This window comes from Coregonus lavaretus (genome assembly GCF_964263955.1).
Source record: "Coregonus lavaretus genome assembly, chromosome: 23".
Classification (NCBI taxonomy): domain Eukaryota; kingdom Metazoa; phylum Chordata; class Actinopteri; order Salmoniformes; family Salmonidae; genus Coregonus; species Coregonus lavaretus.
In genome coordinates this window covers 32,523,917-32,540,888 of record NC_140010.1, presented here as the reverse complement: position 1 = coordinate 32,540,888, position 16,972 = coordinate 32,523,917, and the positions used below count along the sequence as shown (strand labels likewise).

At 46.1% G+C, this 16,972-nt stretch overlaps 1 protein-coding gene across 1 annotated transcript; it reads left to right on the top strand.

Annotated features, from left to right (window-relative positions):
* Positions 1–281: 281 nt before the first annotated feature.
* Positions 282–5,241, top strand: LOC311150749 (prostaglandin G/H synthase 2-like). Its single transcript, XM_084188273.1, has 9 exons — positions 282–419; positions 657–773; positions 892–1,035; positions 1,303–1,446; positions 1,709–1,890; positions 2,024–2,354; positions 2,624–2,910; positions 3,253–3,400; positions 3,943–5,241. The coding sequence occupies exons 1-9, from the start codon at positions 359–361 to the stop codon at positions 4,350–4,352; spliced, it is 1,824 nt and encodes a 607-aa protein (XP_084044399.1). The 5' UTR covers positions 282–358; the 3' UTR covers positions 4,353–5,241.
* Positions 5,242–16,972: the final 11,731 nt, after the last annotated feature.

The following is a 16,972-nucleotide window of genomic DNA, read 5'->3' as shown; positions in this document are numbered from 1 at the left end:
TTTATACAATAGCCTACAATAAGACGACAACCCAAGTGATTGAATACACTGTAAATACCGTTACCTTTATGATTGAATACACTGTAAATACCGTTACTTTTATTTGATTGTTTTAAATTCTCACTATGTGGATGGATGCAGTACAGACCAAATACCTCCAAGAGGAAGATGATTGGTCAAAATGTCCCACCCCCGGCTCCCCTCAGTAGGTGCGTAATAGTTTGCGTAAGAGCTTGGAATCAGCATCATACATAAATATGGAGCAGGCATCCAAGAACCTCAGAATCACTGTTGTGAGCAGGAGTCGACTGGAACTTGACATTTTATACCGGATTGCGATTCAATAGAATCTTTCGGAATGAATAAAGCAATCTGTATTATTTTGCTCTTGACCGTAGGGCTCTATTTCTGCGAAGGAGGTGAGAATATTTATTTTGATTCTCATTTTAATATTTTTTCATCTTTAGTTATTCTATTGTGAAAATAATGTATTTGGCTTATTATAATTATACCTTTACTGTACATAAGGTGTTTTCGATTTATCTGAATTGTTTGTTAAAGATGAGAACGCTTGTAATGGAAAAAAATAGATAAATGGATAAAGTAATGAATATTAGTTTTGTATAGCCTTCTAAACTTTTGCCATATATTTTCAGTGGATCCTTGCTGTGCACAACCATGTGAAAATAGGGGGCTATGTAATTCAAAAGGCTTTGACGACTATGAGTGTGACTGCACAAGGACAGGATATTATGGAAAGAACTGCACAACTCGTAAGTTAAACATGTTCAGTAATACAGATTATTCGAACGATATAATGGTACATCCTTATTAATGCGATTTGTTCGATATTGTTGTTATAAATATTTCCCAATTCTATCCATTCTGCAGCTGAATTCCTAACATGGATAAAAATATCATTGAAACCAGCCCCGAACACTATGCACTACGTCCTTACTCACTACAAAGGGGTGTGGAACGTCATCAACAAGATCACTTTTGTGAGAAATGCTATAATGAGCTATGTCCTGACATGTAAGTTGAAATAGTATAACATTGTTGTCAGTGCATTCTAGAAGTTTAAGATTAATATTTGTCTATGAATAAAATAATGTTGAGTCAATTGATTATTTGGATATATGATATTTACTGATATGGGAAGTGTGGAGATAAAGTAAGACAAGAAGAAGGAAATAATACATGAAAAATATGTTTCAGTCATAAGTCTTACATTAAATTAAAAAGATTACATCTTAGCTCAGCTTCTTAACAAAATAAATAATGTTGCCTTTGCCTCTGTAGCCCGCTCACATTTGGTGGACAGCCCCCCGACTTACAATGCTGATTATGGCTACAAGAGCTGGGAGGCCTACTCCAACCTGTCTTACTACACACGGACCCTCCCCCCAGTGCCAAAGGACTGCCCTACACCTATGGGAACCGCAGGTGATGAGCTCACTCCTAACCAGTCTTTTGGAATTCCTTACAGCTTACCTGAGATCATGGAAACCTTAAAAATTCTCCTCAGACGGGTTCATCAATCATTCCCAACAGTCGAAAGTCACAGACTTCCCAAGTGTCCAAAACGAGACTGAACAATATGGCAGTCATATGAACATTAGTTTAACAGTCGTTAGTAACAAAATAAAGATTTTGTTGAGATAGAACCCCAATTATGTTGCTGACATCTTCTTTTGTCTCATGATAGGAAGAGCAGTGCTTCCAGATGCCAAGCTTGTGGTGGAGAAGGTTATGTTGAGGAAGCGGTTCATTCCTGATCCTCAGGGTTCCAATCTCATGTTCGCCTTCTTCGCCCAGCACTTCACCCACCAGTTCTTCAAATCAGACTTCAAGAAAGGACCAGCTTTCACCAAAGCCTTGGGCCATGGCGTAAGTCTTATTTACAATACATGACAAATAGTGGGTCTGTCACATGAAAATATGTTTCCATTTTGTTTCATGGTTGACTTTAACTTAGGCTAGGAGTGTATGTTTGGACTCACTTTTTACCTCTGTGTTTAAGGTGGACTTAAACCATGTCTATGGAGACACTCTGGAGAGACAGCACAAGCTGAGGCTGTTCAAGGATGGCAAACTGAAGTATCAAGTTGTGAATGGCGAGGTCTACCCCCCATTGGTAAGGGAGGTTGGGGCCGAGATGCATTACCCACCCCACGTGCCTGAGGAGCACCGCTTCGCTGTGGGCCACGAGCATTTCGGCTTGGTCCCCGGCCTCATGATGTATGCCACCATCTGGCTGCGCGAGCACAACCGTGTCTGTGGCATCATGAGGCAGGAGCATCCCGAATGGGACGACGAACGCATCTTCCAGACCACACGCCTCATTCTAATTGGTGAGTCACCAGTACCAAAACTGGACATGCATACTGTACCTACTGGTCATAAACACTTCAGGTCCTTATGATGGGAATCGTGTATCAAAGAATGGCAATGTTCGAGTGTGTTCTAGAAATGGTACAATGCATTCAGATTAAAACCGCTCTGTATAAAACAGATCAAAATTATATTTGGGTGTCAGGTATTTCTTGAGAAATATCTCACCAACCTCAAGGAGTCTCATGCATTCTCTCATTCCCTCTCTTCCTCCTTTCCTGGCTTGCAGGCGAGACCATTAAGATCGTGATCGAGGACTACGTCCAGCACCTGAGTGGCTACCACTTTCAGCTCAAGTTCAACCCAGAGCTCCTCTTCAACCAGCGCTTCCAGTACCAGAACCGTATCGCAGCCGAGTTCAATACCCTGTACCACTGGCACCCACTGATGCCTGACACCTTCAACATCGAGGACCGCGCCTACACCTACCCCCAGTTTGTCTTCAACAACTCCCTGGTCACAGACCATGGCATCAACAACCTGGTGGAGTCGTTCACCAAGCAGATCGCTGGAAGGGTGAGTTGTCTGGTAGGGTGGACACAGTGGGGTCCAATGGGGAATAGTGGAAATGGGTGGACACTGTAAGATCCTAACAACAACAGTCTTTCATTGAGGGCTAAGTGACAACTCTTTTGACACCTTGTTTTCAAAGTAAAAATATATTTTTGGGGTATAGTGTATGTTGTCAATCTCATTCATATAAAGCCAATATTAGATACAGGTGTTGTTGCCCTACTAAGTGAACACCTCTAAAACTCCAGTGCCCTTATACAGCTCCACTCATTTATTAATAATTTAGCATATAAAGTTGATATAAGTTGATATTGACAGAGGATCTTGATTCCCTTTGGTTTCCAGGTGGCTGGTGGACGGAACCTGCCTCCTGCATTAGTGGGCATGGCAGCTAAGGCCTTGGAGCACAGCAGAGACATGCGTTACCAGTCCCTCAACGCCTACAGGAAACGCTTCAACATGAGGGCCTACACCTCCTTTGAGGACCTCACAGGTGAGAACTAAAACCACATACACATCATATTATGATATTTATATATCCTCAATCTAACAGTTACCTAGTTACTGGGTGAAAGGTTACATTTAGTAAGCACAGGTGCATGGCAACTGAAGTAGTTCCTGAATAAAGTGACAGGATTGGTTCAGTCAGGCCCAGCTGTTTTGTTATTGGCATGGTTACCACCTCCATGACAGCTGCTGATAGAGAGTGGACAGGGAGTGGCTGTTGCCTTTTATGCACTTAAGGTGTATCATTAAAGTCTGCACCTGTAATCTTCAACGTACAATGACATACACAGTTACACTCTCACATGAGATTCACACAAGATCCAAGTGTATGGTGTCTGTACTTGCATCTGAGTTCCTATAAAGATCAGAACACAGACTTGTCATAACATGCACCTTGTTCGTTTACTTATTTCTTAGTGAGCTGAGGATTTATTGCATGCCTTTCTTTAGCTGCATTGCGGTATAGACATTTGTGACTAGCAGGCTAGATTTATTAACCCTTTGTTTGTTGTTCTGTTGGTGTTGCAGGAGAGACAGAGCTGGCTGCAGAGCTAGAGACTCTATATGGGGACGTAGATGCTGTGGAGCTGTACCCAGGCCTTCTGGTGGAGCGCCCCAGACCTAACTCTGTTTTCGGGGAGACTATGGTCGAGATGGGTGCCCCCTACTCCCTGAAAGGTCTCCTGGGAAACCCCATTTGCTCGCCGGAATACTGGATGCCCAGCACGTTCGGTGGGAGTGTGGGCTTTGACATCGTCAACACTGCTTCATTGGAGAGGCTGGTGTGCAGCAATGTCAAGGGTTCTTGTCCGATGGTGTCCTTTCAAGTGCCTGAATTTTTGAGAGCATTTGAGTCGGCGTCAGTCAACACAAGTGAGGCACACATGAATGACATGAACCCAGGTGTTCTGTTCAAAGAAAGTTCTTCAGAGCTTTAAAGAACTAAAGCTCCAGGTTTTATTCAAATACACATACACAAATACACAGTGTCTCAGTGTTCTAAAGCTGCTCTCATTTTAGGTTGTTTTACTCTATTTAGTTATTTATTTATTGTTGATTAATTTATGTATTTAATATTTATTTTGTATTGTTGAATATTGAGTTGTTATGAAGTTAAGTAATTATTACATTTTTAAATATGGATACCAGTTACTAATGTCTTACATGAACAAAAGCAAGTTAGTTTACTCTGTATACCATGTGGCACTTGAAGAAGTTACATTTACTTGAAGCAATGAACTATCAGAAATACTTGTATGTTGTTTAGTGTCTGTCTAGAATTTGAGCTACTGAAGGGAAAATCAGCTGGGCTGTATCTGTCAGTAATTTTTTGTTATTTTTAAGACCAAGACAATGTTATTACAAATGGATGAAGTGAATATTTGTGAGACTGTATTATGACAAACTGACATGAATAAATGCAAATGAATCAAACTAAAACATTTATCATCTTGATAAATTGATTGTCTTTTAATGTTTTCTCAAGTGCCAAACCATTTTAATTGGAATGTAAATTATGACTTTCATAACATTAAAGGGCAATCTGCAGTTGAAACAACAACAAACCGGCCACCCCACCCCTGTTTTTGGTAAACAGCTGAGGGATGGGGCTGGAGGATATATACAGTGTCTTCAGAAAGTATTCACACCCCTTGACTTTTTCCACATTTTGTTGTGTTACAGCCTGAATTAAAAATTGATTAAATTGAGATGTTTTGTCAACGGCCTACACACAATACCCCATAATGTCAAAGTGGAATTATGTTATTCGAAATTTTTACAAATTAATAAAAAATGAAGAGCTGAAATGTCTTCAATCAATCAATCAAATTTGATTTATAAAGCCCTTTTTAGATCAGCCGATGTCACAAGTGCTAAACAGAAACCCAGCCTAAAACCCCAAACTGCAAGCAATGCAGGTGTAGAAGCACGGTGGCTAGGAAAAACTCCATAGAAAGGCAGAAACCTAGGAAGAAACCTAGAGAGGAACCAGGATCTGAGGGGTGGCCAGTCCCCTTCTGGCTGTGCGGGGTGGAGATTATGACAGTACATGGCCATTAAGGCCAGATTTTTCACCAAGATTTTCAAACGTTCATAGATGACCAGCAGGGTCAAATAATAATCACAGTGGTTGTAGAGGGTGCAACAGGTCAGTACATCAGGAGTGGGAGGGAGAGAGGGAGAGAGAGAGAATAGAGGGAGCATACTTAAATTCACACAGGACACCGGATAAGACAGGAGAATAACACCAGATATAACAGACTGACCCTAGCCCCCCGGCACATAGACTATTGCAGCATAGATACTGGAGGCTGAGACAGGGGGGCCCCGTCTGACAATACCCTAAGACAAGGCTGAGTATAGCCTACGAAGATCTCCTCCACTGCACGAGCCCGAGGGGGCGACAAACCGGACAGGAAGATCACGTCACTGACTCAACCCACTCAAGTGATGCACCCCTCCTAGGGACGGCATGGAAGGCACCAGTAAGCCAGTGACTCAGCCCCCGTAATAGGGTCAGAGGCAGAGAATCCCAATGGAGAAACAGGAACCGGCCAGGCAGAGACAGCAAGGGCGGTTTGTCGCTCCAGTGCCTTTCCGTTCACCTTGCAACCCTGGGCCAGACTACACTCAATCATAGGACCTACTGAAGAGATTAGTCTTCAGTAAAGACTTAAAGTTTGAGACCGAGTCTGCGTCTCTCACATGGATAGGCAGACCATTCCATAAAAATTGAGCTCTAAAGGAGAAAGCCCTGCCTCCAGCTGTTTGCTTAGAAATTCTAAGGACAATAAGGAGGCCTGCATCTTGTGACCTTAGCGTACGTGTAGGTATGTACGGCAGGACCAAATCGGAGAGATAGGTAGGAGCAAGCCCATGTAATGCTTTGTAGGTTAGCAGTAAAACCTTGAAATCAGCCCTAGCCTTAACAGAATGCCAGTTAAGCTAGCACTGGAGTAATATGATCAAATTTTTTGGTTCTAGTCAAGATTCTAGCAGCCGTGTTTAGCACTAACTGAAGTTTATTTAGTGCTTTATCCGGGTAGGGAGTAGAACATTGCAGTAGTCTAATCTAGAAGTGACAAAAGCATGGATTAGCTTATCTCAATCATTTTTGGACAAAGAAAATCTGATTTTTTCAACGTTACGAAGATGGAAAAAAGCTGTCCTTGAAATATTCTTGATATGTTCGTCAAAAGAGAGATCAGGGTCCAGAGTAACGCCGAGGTCCTTCACAGTTTTTTTTTGAGTCGACTGTACAACCATCAAGATTAATTGTCAGATCCAACAGAAGATCTCTTTGTTTCTTGGGACCTAGAACTAGCATCTCTGTTTTGTCCGAGTTTAAAAGTAAAAAATGTGCCGCCATCCACTTCCTTATGTCTGAAACACATGCTTCCAGGGTAGGCAATTTTGGGGCTTCAACATGTTTAATCGAAATGTAGAGATGTGTGTTGTCCGCATAGCAATGAAAGTTAACATTGTGTTTCTGAATGACATCACCAAGAGGTAAAATATATAGTGAAAACAATAGTGGTCCTAAAACGGAACCTTGAGGATCACCAAAACTTACAATTGATTTGTCAGAGGACAAACCATCCACAGAGACAAACTGATATCTTTCTGACAGATAAGATCTAAACCAGGCAAGAACTTGTCTGTGTAGACCAATTAAGGTTTTCAATCTCTCCAAAAGAATGTGGTGATCGATGGTGTCAAAAGCAGCACTAAGGTCTAGGAGCACGAGGACAGATGCAGAGCCTTGGTCTGATGCCATTAAAAGGTAATTGACCACCTTCACGAGTGCGGTCTCAGTGCTATGATGGGGTCTAAAACCAGACTGAAGCGTTTTGTATACATTTTTTGTCTTCAGGAAGGCAGTGAGTTGCTGCACAACAGCTTTTTCTAAAAAAAATTGAGAGGAATGGGAGATTCGATATAAGCAGATCGTTTTTTACATTTTCTGGGTCAAGGTTTGGCTTTTTCAAGAGAGGCTTTATTACTGCCACTTTTAGTGAGTTTCGTACACATCCAGTGGATAGGGAGCTATTTATTATGTTCAACATAGGAGGGCCAAGCACAGGAAGTAGCTCTTTCAGTGGTTTAGTTGGAATAGGGTCCAGTATGCAGCTTGAAGGTTTAGAGGCCATGACTATTTTCATGAATGTGTCAAGAGATATAGGATTTAAAAACTTGAGTATCTCCATTGATCCTAGGTCCTGGCAGTTGTGTGCAGACTCAGGACAGCTGAGCTTTGGAGAAATACACAGATTCAAAGAGGAGTCCGTAATTTGCTTTCTAATGATCATGATATTTTCTTCGAAGAAGTTCATGAATTCATCACTGCTGAAGTGAAAGGCATCCTCTCTTGGGGAATGCTGCTTTTTAGTTAGCTTTGCGACAGTATCAAACATATATTTTGGATTGTTCTTATTCTCCTCAATTAGGTTGGAAAAATAGGATGATCGAGCAGCAGTGACGGCTCTTTGATATTGCTCTGTACTTTTTTTCCAAGCTAGTAGGAAGATTTCCAGTTTGGTGGAGCACCATTTCCATTCCAGTTTTCTGGAGGCTTGCTTCTGGGCTCGGGTATTTTGTGTATACCAGGGAGCTAGTTTCTTGTGACAAATGTTTTTAGGGGTGCGATTGCATCTAGGGTATTACGCAAGGTTACATTTAGATCCTCAGTTAGGTCGTTAACTGATTTTTGTACTCCAATGTCCATTCCTTCCAGTTCTCTGCTGCCAATGACTGGAACGAATTGCAAACATCTCTGAAGCTGGAGACTCTTATCTCCCTCACTAACTTTAAGCATCAGTTGTCAGAGCACCTTACCGATCACTGTACCTGTACACAGCCCATCTGAAATTAGCCCACCCAACTACCTCATCCCCATAGTGTTATTTATTTTGCTCATTTGCACCCCAGTATCTCTATTTGCACATCATCTCTTGCACATCTATCATTCCAGTGTTAATACTAATTGTAATTATTTTGCACTATAGCCTATTTATTGCCTTACCTCCATAACTTGCTACATTTGCACACACTGTATATATATTTTCTGTTGTATTTTTGACTTTATGTTTTGTTTTACCCCATATGTAACTCTGTGTTGTTGTTTTTATCGCACTGCTTTGCTTTATCTTGGCCAGGTCGCAGTTGTAAATGAGAACTTGTTCTCAACTGGCTTACCTGGTTAAATAAGGTGAAATAAAATAAAGAAAGAAAGAAAAGTAGGTGGAGTGAGTCTGGAAGGGCCTCTAGGAATCTATGGGTTGTCCGAGAATTTATAGCACGGCTTTTGATGGTCCTTGGTTGGGGTCTGAGCAGATTTTTTGTTGCGATTCCAAACGTAATAAGATGGTGGTTCGATAGTCCGGGGTGATGAGGAAAAACATTTAGATCCACAATATTTATTCCACGGGACAAAACTAGATCCAGGGTATGACTGTGGCAATGAGTAGGTCCAGAGACATGTTGGACAAAACCCACTGAGTCGATGATGGCTCCGAAAGCCTTTTGGAGTGGGTCTGTGGACTTTTCCATGTGAATATTAAAGTCACCAAAAATGTGAATATTATTTGCCATGACTACAAGGTCCAATAGGAATTCAGGGAACTCAGTGAGGAACTCTGTATACGGCCCAGGAGGCCTGTAAACAGTAGCTATACAAATTGATTGAGTATGCTGCATAGATTTCATGACTAGAAGCTCAAAAGTATTTTTCTTGGGGGGGGGGGGGGGGGGGGGGGGGGGGGGGGGGGGGGGGGGGGGGGGGGGGGGGGGGGGGGGGGGGGGGGGGGGGGGGGGGGGGGGGGGGGTAAATTGACATTTGCTATCGTAAATGTTAGCAACACCTCCACCTTTGTGGGATGCGCTGGGGATATGGTCACTAGTGTAACCAGGAGGAGAGGCCTTATTTAACACAGTAAATTAATCAGGCTCAAACCATGTTTCAGTCAGGCCAATCACATCAAGATTATGATCAGTGATTAGTTCATTGACAATAACTGCCTTGGAAGTGAGGGATCTAACATTAAGTAGCCCTATAAGCCCATTAAGTAGCCCTATAATCTCTTTCAATAATGACAGGAATGGAGGAGGTCTTTATTCCAGTGAGATTGCTAAAGCAAACACCGCCATGTTTAGTTTTTCTCAACCTAGATCGAGGCACAGACACGGTCTCAGTGGGGATAGCTGAACTGACTACACAGACTGTGCTAGTGGCAGACTCCACTAAGCTGGCAGGCTGGCTAAAAGCCTGCTGCCTGGCCTGCACCCTATCTCATTGTGGAGCTAGAGGAGTTAGAGCCCTGTCTATGTTGGTAGATAAGATGAGAGCACCCCTCCAGCTAGGATGGAGTCCGTCACTCCTTAGCAGGCCAGGCTTGGTCCTGTTTGTGGGTGAGTCCCAGAAAGAGGGCCAATTATCTACAAATTCTATCTTTTGGGAGGGGTAGAAAACCGTTTTCAACCAGCGATTGAGTTGAGCTCATCACTCGCCCTAACTTGGAGGGGGCCAGAGACAATTACTCCATGCCGACATCTTTCTAGCTAATTTACACACAGAAGCTATGTTGCTCTTGGTTACCTCTGACTGTTTCATCCTAATATTGTTGGTGCCGACGTGGATAACAATATCCCTACACTCGCCAGTTTTTGCCTTAGCCAGCACCATCTTCAGATTAGCCTTTACGTCGGTAGCCCTGCCTCCTGGTGAACAGTGTAATATTAAGTCTAATATTGTGGGTAATGGAGTCGCCAATGACTTGGGTTTTCAATTTGTCAGAGCTAATGGTGGGAGGCTTCGGTGGCTCAGACCCCGTAACGGGTGGAGGAGAGACCTGAGAAGGCTCGGCCTCTGACTCCGACTCGTTGCTTAATGGAGAGAACCGGTTGAAAGTTTTTTTTTTCCAGAAGCCTTGAGAAAATTGTCCGGCTGTGGGGACTGTGCGAGGGGATTTATACTACTATCTGTACTTACTGGTGGCAACATCCTTTTTGTAAACTGTCTGTGTCTGCATTCATTATAACTTCTAATCTAATCCAAATGTCCATCCAAATAGTTTGTGGAAGGTCATGATCATTACTCTGAAATTACTTGTTTTTGGCTGCTAGTGGCTATTCAATGTTCAATAGGATTCAATAGCTTGGGTTCAATGGGTTAGGTATAGTAGCATGATCCCTCTCACTGGATTTACATGGACACTGAGCTGTCTTTGGTAATGTATTATTCGTTGTGTGTCGGACAACAGGAAGACTAGCTGTCGTCATGGAATGAGGATCCATCCATGCGGCAAGGGGTCTACCGGTTAGAGCCAAAAAAAATCTGTTGATGTGCCCTTGAGCAAGGCACTTAACCCTAATTTGCTCCAGGTGCGCCGTACTACTATGGCTGACCCTGTAAAACAACACATTTCATTGCACCTATCCGGTGCATGTGAATATATATGTATATATATATTTTTTTTTATCCGAATAAAATACTATCAAAACCAGAAGTGTAAATTGAGAAAAGGGGATGGGAGTCTTTTATAACCTTTCCCATCGCCTGCGATCAACAACAAAAACACAACGGCACAGGGGCGCGGTATCGGAATGTCGGATGTGCTTCCAAGCACGAAACTGCCTGAGACAGCATGCCTCATAACAGACCTGGAAAAATACAACTCGATGTGTGTGTGTGTCAACAACCCTGACAGTCCACTTGCAGGCAGCCCTTCTAAGCATCTCTGAATAGTGGAAGAGGCATTAGGGAGTACATGGAAAATTGCTGTCTCTCTCCTCCACAATCAGCATTTGTCACGATCGTTAGACGGAGTAGACCAAGGCGCAGCGTTGAAAGCAAACATACTTTATTAATCGAATGATAACACGAACAGCGAAACAAAACAACAAACGATACGTGACATCCAAAGGACAAACCTAACTAGGAACACACCGAAAGGAACAAGATCCCACAACTCTTGTGGGAAAACAGCCTCTATAAATATGGCTCCCAATCAGAGACAACCAGCAACAGCTGACACTCGTTGCCTCTGATTGGGAACCACTCTGGCCAACACAGAAATACACTACATAGAATATACACACCCTGGCTCAACATATAGAGTCCCCAGAGCCAGGGTGTGACAGTACCCCCCCTAAAGGCGCGGACTGCGACCGCGCCTAAACATCAACAACCCAGGGGAGGGCTGGGTGGGCATTCCTCCTCGGAGGCGGTTCCGGCTCCGGGCTAGACCACCACCCTTCAACCATCCCCCCGTGGCGCCCCTGGTCCGGTCTGGCCCCGCTGACCGGAGCTGGACTGGACATCGTAGAAGCGGATTGCTTCAGCTCCGGTGTACCTGACCAGGCACCGGTGACCCAGGCACGGGTTGTGCCGGACTGACGACGCACACCCCTGGCCTGGTGCGTGGAGCAGGGACGGGCCGGACCAGGCTGACGATGTGCACCCCTGGCTTGGTGCGTGGAGCAGCTACGGGCCGGACCGGGCTGACGATGCGCACCCATGGCTTGGTGCGTGGAGCAGCTACGGGCCGGACCGGGCTGACGATGCGCACCCATGGCTTGGTGCGTGGAGCAGCTACGGGCCGGACCGGGCTGACGATGCGCACCCCTGGCTTGGTGCGTGGAGCCGGAACGGGCCGTACCGGGCTGACGATGTGCACCCCTGGCTTGGTGCATGGAGCAGGAACGGGCCGGACCGGGCTGACGATGCGCACCCCTGGCTTGGTGCGTGGAACAGGAACGGGCCGGACCGGGCTGACGATGCGCACCCCTGGCTTGGTGCGTGGAGCAGCAACGGGCCGGACCGGGCTGACGATGCGCACCCCTGGCTTGGTGCGTGGAGCCGGAACGGGCCGTACTGGGCTGACGATGCGCACCCCTGGCTTGGTGCATGGAGCAGGAACGGGCCGGACCGGGCTGACGATGCGCACCCCTGGCTTGGTGCGTGGAACAGGAACGGGCCGGACCGGGCTGACGATGCGCACCCCTGGCTTGGTGCGTGGAGCAGCAACGGGCCGTACCGGACTGACGATACGCACCCCTGGCTTGGTGCGTGGAGCAGGAATGGGCCGGACCGGGCTGACGACTCGCACCCCTGGCTTGGTGCGTGGAGCAGGAACAGGCCGGACCGGGCTGACGACTCGCACCCCTGGCTTGGTGCGTGGAGCAGGAACGGGCCTTACCGGGCTGACGACTCGCACCGTAGGCTTGGTGCGAGGAGCAGGAACAGGCCGGGCCGGGCTGGCGACGCGCACCGTAGGCTTGGTGCGTGGAGCAGGAACGGGCCGGACCGGGCTGATGACTCGCACCCCTGGCTTGGTGCGTGGAGCAGGAACGGGCCTTACCGGGCTGACGACTCGCACCGTAGGCTTGGTGCGAGGAGCAGGAACAGGCCGGGCCGGCCTGGCGACGCACACCGTAGGCTTGGTGCGTGGAGCAGGAACAGGCCGGGCCGGGCTGGCGACGCGCACCGTAGGCTTGGTGCGAGGAGCAGGAACAGGCCGGACCGGGCTGGCGACGCGCACCGTAGGCTTGGTGCGAGTGGCAGGAACAGGCCGGGCCGGGCTGGCGACGCGCACCGTAGGCTTGGTGCGAGGAGCAGGAACAGGCCGGGCCGGGCTGGCGACGCACACCGTAGGCTTGGTGCGAAGGGCAGGAACAGGCCGGGCCGGGCTGGCGACGCGCACCGTAGGCTTGGTGCGAGGAGCAGGAACAGGCCGGACTGGGCTGGCGACGCGCACCGTAGGCTTGGTGCGAGTGGCAGGAACAGGCCGGGCCGGGCTGGCGACGCGCACCGTAGGCTTGGTGCGAGGAGCAGGAACAGGCCGGGCCGGGCTGGCGACGCACACCGTAGGCTTGGTGCGAAGGGCAGGAACAGGCCGGGCCGGGCTGGCGACGCACACCGTAGGCTTGGTGCGAGAAGCAGAAACCGGCCGGGCCGGGCTGACGACTCGCACCGTAGGCTTGGTGCGAGGGGCAGGAACATGCCGGGCCGGGCTGGCGATGCGCACCGTAGGCTTGGTGCGAGTGGCAGGAACAGGCCGGGCTGGCGCCGCACACCGTAGGCTTGGTGCGAGGAGCAGGAACAGGCCGGGCCGGGCTGGCGACGCACACCGTTGGCTTGGTGCGAGGAACAGGAACAGGCCGGACCGTACTGGGAACACACACCACTGGCCTTAAACAGGGATCAGGAACGGGCCGGACCGGACTGGCAATACACCTCAGTACCTCTCGCCGAGCCTCTACAACTTCCTTCCCTCCTCTCACCAATGGCTCCCGTAACCCGGTGGCCTTCTCTCCTCGTCTCCCATTTCGCCCTGTGGCAGCCTCCTGCTGCCCAGTCGCCCATGCCGTGTGCCCCCCCCCTAAAAATGTTCTGGGGTTGCCTCTCGTCCGTCCGACGACGACACTGTTGACGCCGTTGCTCCTCTCTCGCCAGGGCCTTAATCTTAGCCCATGGCCCTTGCCCCCGAGCATGTCCTCCCAGGACCACGATTTGCCCACCTGGGCCATCGCCAACCTTTCCAGCTCCTTTCCCGGCGCTTCCTCCCATGTCCAGGCCGCCTGCTCCTGGACACGTTGCTTGGTCCTGGTATGGTGGGCTCTTCTGTCACGAACGTCGGGAAGAGAGGAGGACCAAGGCGCAGCGTTGCAGGCAAACATACTTTATTTAAAGAGAGTAAACACTCGAACAAAACAACAAACGATACGTGACATCCAAAGGACAAACCTAACTAGGAACACACCGAAAATAACAAGATCCCACAACTCTTGTGGGAAAACAGCCTCTATAAATATGGCTCCCAATCAGAGACAACCAGCAACAGCTGACACTTGTTGCCTCTGATTGGGAACCACTCTGGCCAACACAGAAATACACTACATAGAATATACACACCCTGGCTCAACATATAGAGTCCCCAGAGCCAGGGTGTGACAGCATTGCTGCAACAGTAGCAGCTTTTCAGAAATGACGTTCAGCACAAAATGATATAACATAAGATGATAGCTTTCACCATAACCAAACAAACCATATTAGTGCTGGAAATGTATTGTGGTGTACATGGAGGCTACACGTTGCTGTATGTACGGACCCAGTACTGGAAGTGTGGAGCCTGTAAAGAGCTGTGGTCCCATTTCAAAGCAAGATAATTACATTGGAGATTAAACAAAACGATATTCCAAACGATTCCAAACTATTTTAATAGGTTCCCACAAGTGAATTCAATTAGGACCAACAAATTCCACTGAATAACATGGTCTCATTGAAGCTGTGGAAAGTTACAGAGGACCTGTTCTGTTTGGGTTGTCACGAACAAAGGAAATCCGTCAGCCAAGTTAAATTCTAAACTTTTATAGTCATCTGCAGTTAGATACGGTCCTTTGAGATAAGGTATGCGCTCACATAAATTACTACTTACTGCCTATTCCTTGACGCTTGACTTCCTGTGAAAGCATGTGTGTCACCTTTCAGTAGTCTTAAAAAACCTTGAACTTCAAATTCCTCGCTATACGTTTTATAGATAGGACAGAAAGTAGAGGGGACAGGAAAGACAAGAGGAGAGTATGTCAAACAGGCAGTGGGACGGATTCATAACCATGCCAACAGCGGTAGGCTATACAGTGCCTATAGAAACTCTTACACCACCCTTGGATTTCTTCACATTTTGTTGTGTTACAAAGTGGGATTAAAATGGATTTAATAGTAATATTTTGTCAACGATCTACACAAAATACTCTGTAATTTCAATGTGGAAGAAATATTCTGACATTTTTTAAAGACAAATGATAAATAAAACACTAATATACCTTGATTAGATAAGTATTCACACCCTTGAGTCAAAACTGGTTAGAAACGCCTTTGGCAGAGATTACAGCTGTGAGTCTTCTTATGTAAGTCTCATAAGAGCTTTGCACACCTGTATTGTTCAATATTTGTCCATTATTCTTTTCAAAATTCTTCAAGCTCTGCCAAGGTGTTGGGGATCATGGCTAGACAGCAAATGTCAAGTCTTGCCATAGATTTTCAAGCAGATTTAAGTCAAAACTGTAACTTGGCCACTTAGGAACATTCCCTGTCTTCTTGGCAAGCAGCACCTGTTGAAAGGTGAATTCCTCTCCCAGTGTCTGGTGTAAAGCAGACTGAAGCAGGTTTTCCTCTAGGATTTTGCTGATGTCAAACATACCCATACCATGATAAAGCCACCACCATGCTTGAAAATAAGGAGGCAGGTACTCAGTGATGTTGGGTTTGCCCCAAACATAAGGCTTTGCATTTACGCCAAATAATGTATTTTTTTGTCATGTTGTTTTGCAGTATTACTTTAGTGCCTTGTTGCATACATACTGTATGCATGTTTTGGAGTATTTTTATTCTGTATATTTGTATTCTTCTTTTCACTCTCCACTCTCATTTAGGTCATTATTGTGGAGTCACTACAATGTTGTTGATCCATCCTCAGTTTTCTCCTATCACAGCCATTGAACTCTGTAGTCCCTAAGCAGTTTCCTTCCTGTCCTCCAGTTCAAAAGGACGACTGCATCTTTGATGTGTCTGGGTGATTTAATAAATCATCCACAGTATAATTATTATCTTGACCAAGCTCCCTGGTCTTTGTAGTTGAATCTGTGCTTGGAATTCATTACTTGACTGAAGGACCTTACATATGTTGTATGTATGCTGGACAGAGGAAAGGGTAGTCATTTAAAAATCATGTCAACCCCTGTTATTTCAAACAGAATGAGTCCGTTGATCTTATGTGATTTGTTAAGCCACATTTTACTTCTGAACTAATTGCCTGAACAAAGGGGGTGAATACTTATGCAATGACAATATTTTAGTTATTTCATTTTTATTAATTTGTAAATAAAAATGTATTTTCACTTTGACATTATGGAGTATTGTGTGTAGATCAATGACAAAAAATTACAATTAAATCTATTTGAATCCCACTTTGTAATGCAACAAAATGTGAAAAAAGTTCAAGGGGGTGTAGACTTTCTATTGGCACTGTCTGTGCACACTGGGGGCGGCGGCACTAACTGCTAGACCAGGGGTTCCCAACCCCAGGGCCCCGTTTTTCACATTTGATAAATGTTTTTAGCCTAAAGCATCACGGATGTATGCCACCCCAGGCCACTTATATAAAAAAAATTCAAGGGGAGTCCACAAGTCTCTCCACCACCCTGAACTTACAATGATGGTTGTAGGAACATATTCATCGTTTACCTAAGACGTTGGAGCCACCTTCTTATCAATGCTATGTAATATAATGGTTGAGTAGGCCTGCCAGCGCAGCACAAAGACAACAACAGTAGGTTTTGACCACAAAAAACCTTTGGAGTAGTTACCAATGCCTCTTTGTTGTAGCAGTGTTTCAAAGTACAAGGGGAAGAACGTTTGTTTGCTCTCCCATCATATTCATTTAGGATTTAAGATATGGGATGCTGGGAGGCATGACTCTTAGCCACAGACAACATGACCTATGGCGCAGACACATGTAGCGAGACAAAAGTCTCTCCTGGCTCTTGTTAAGAACCCCCA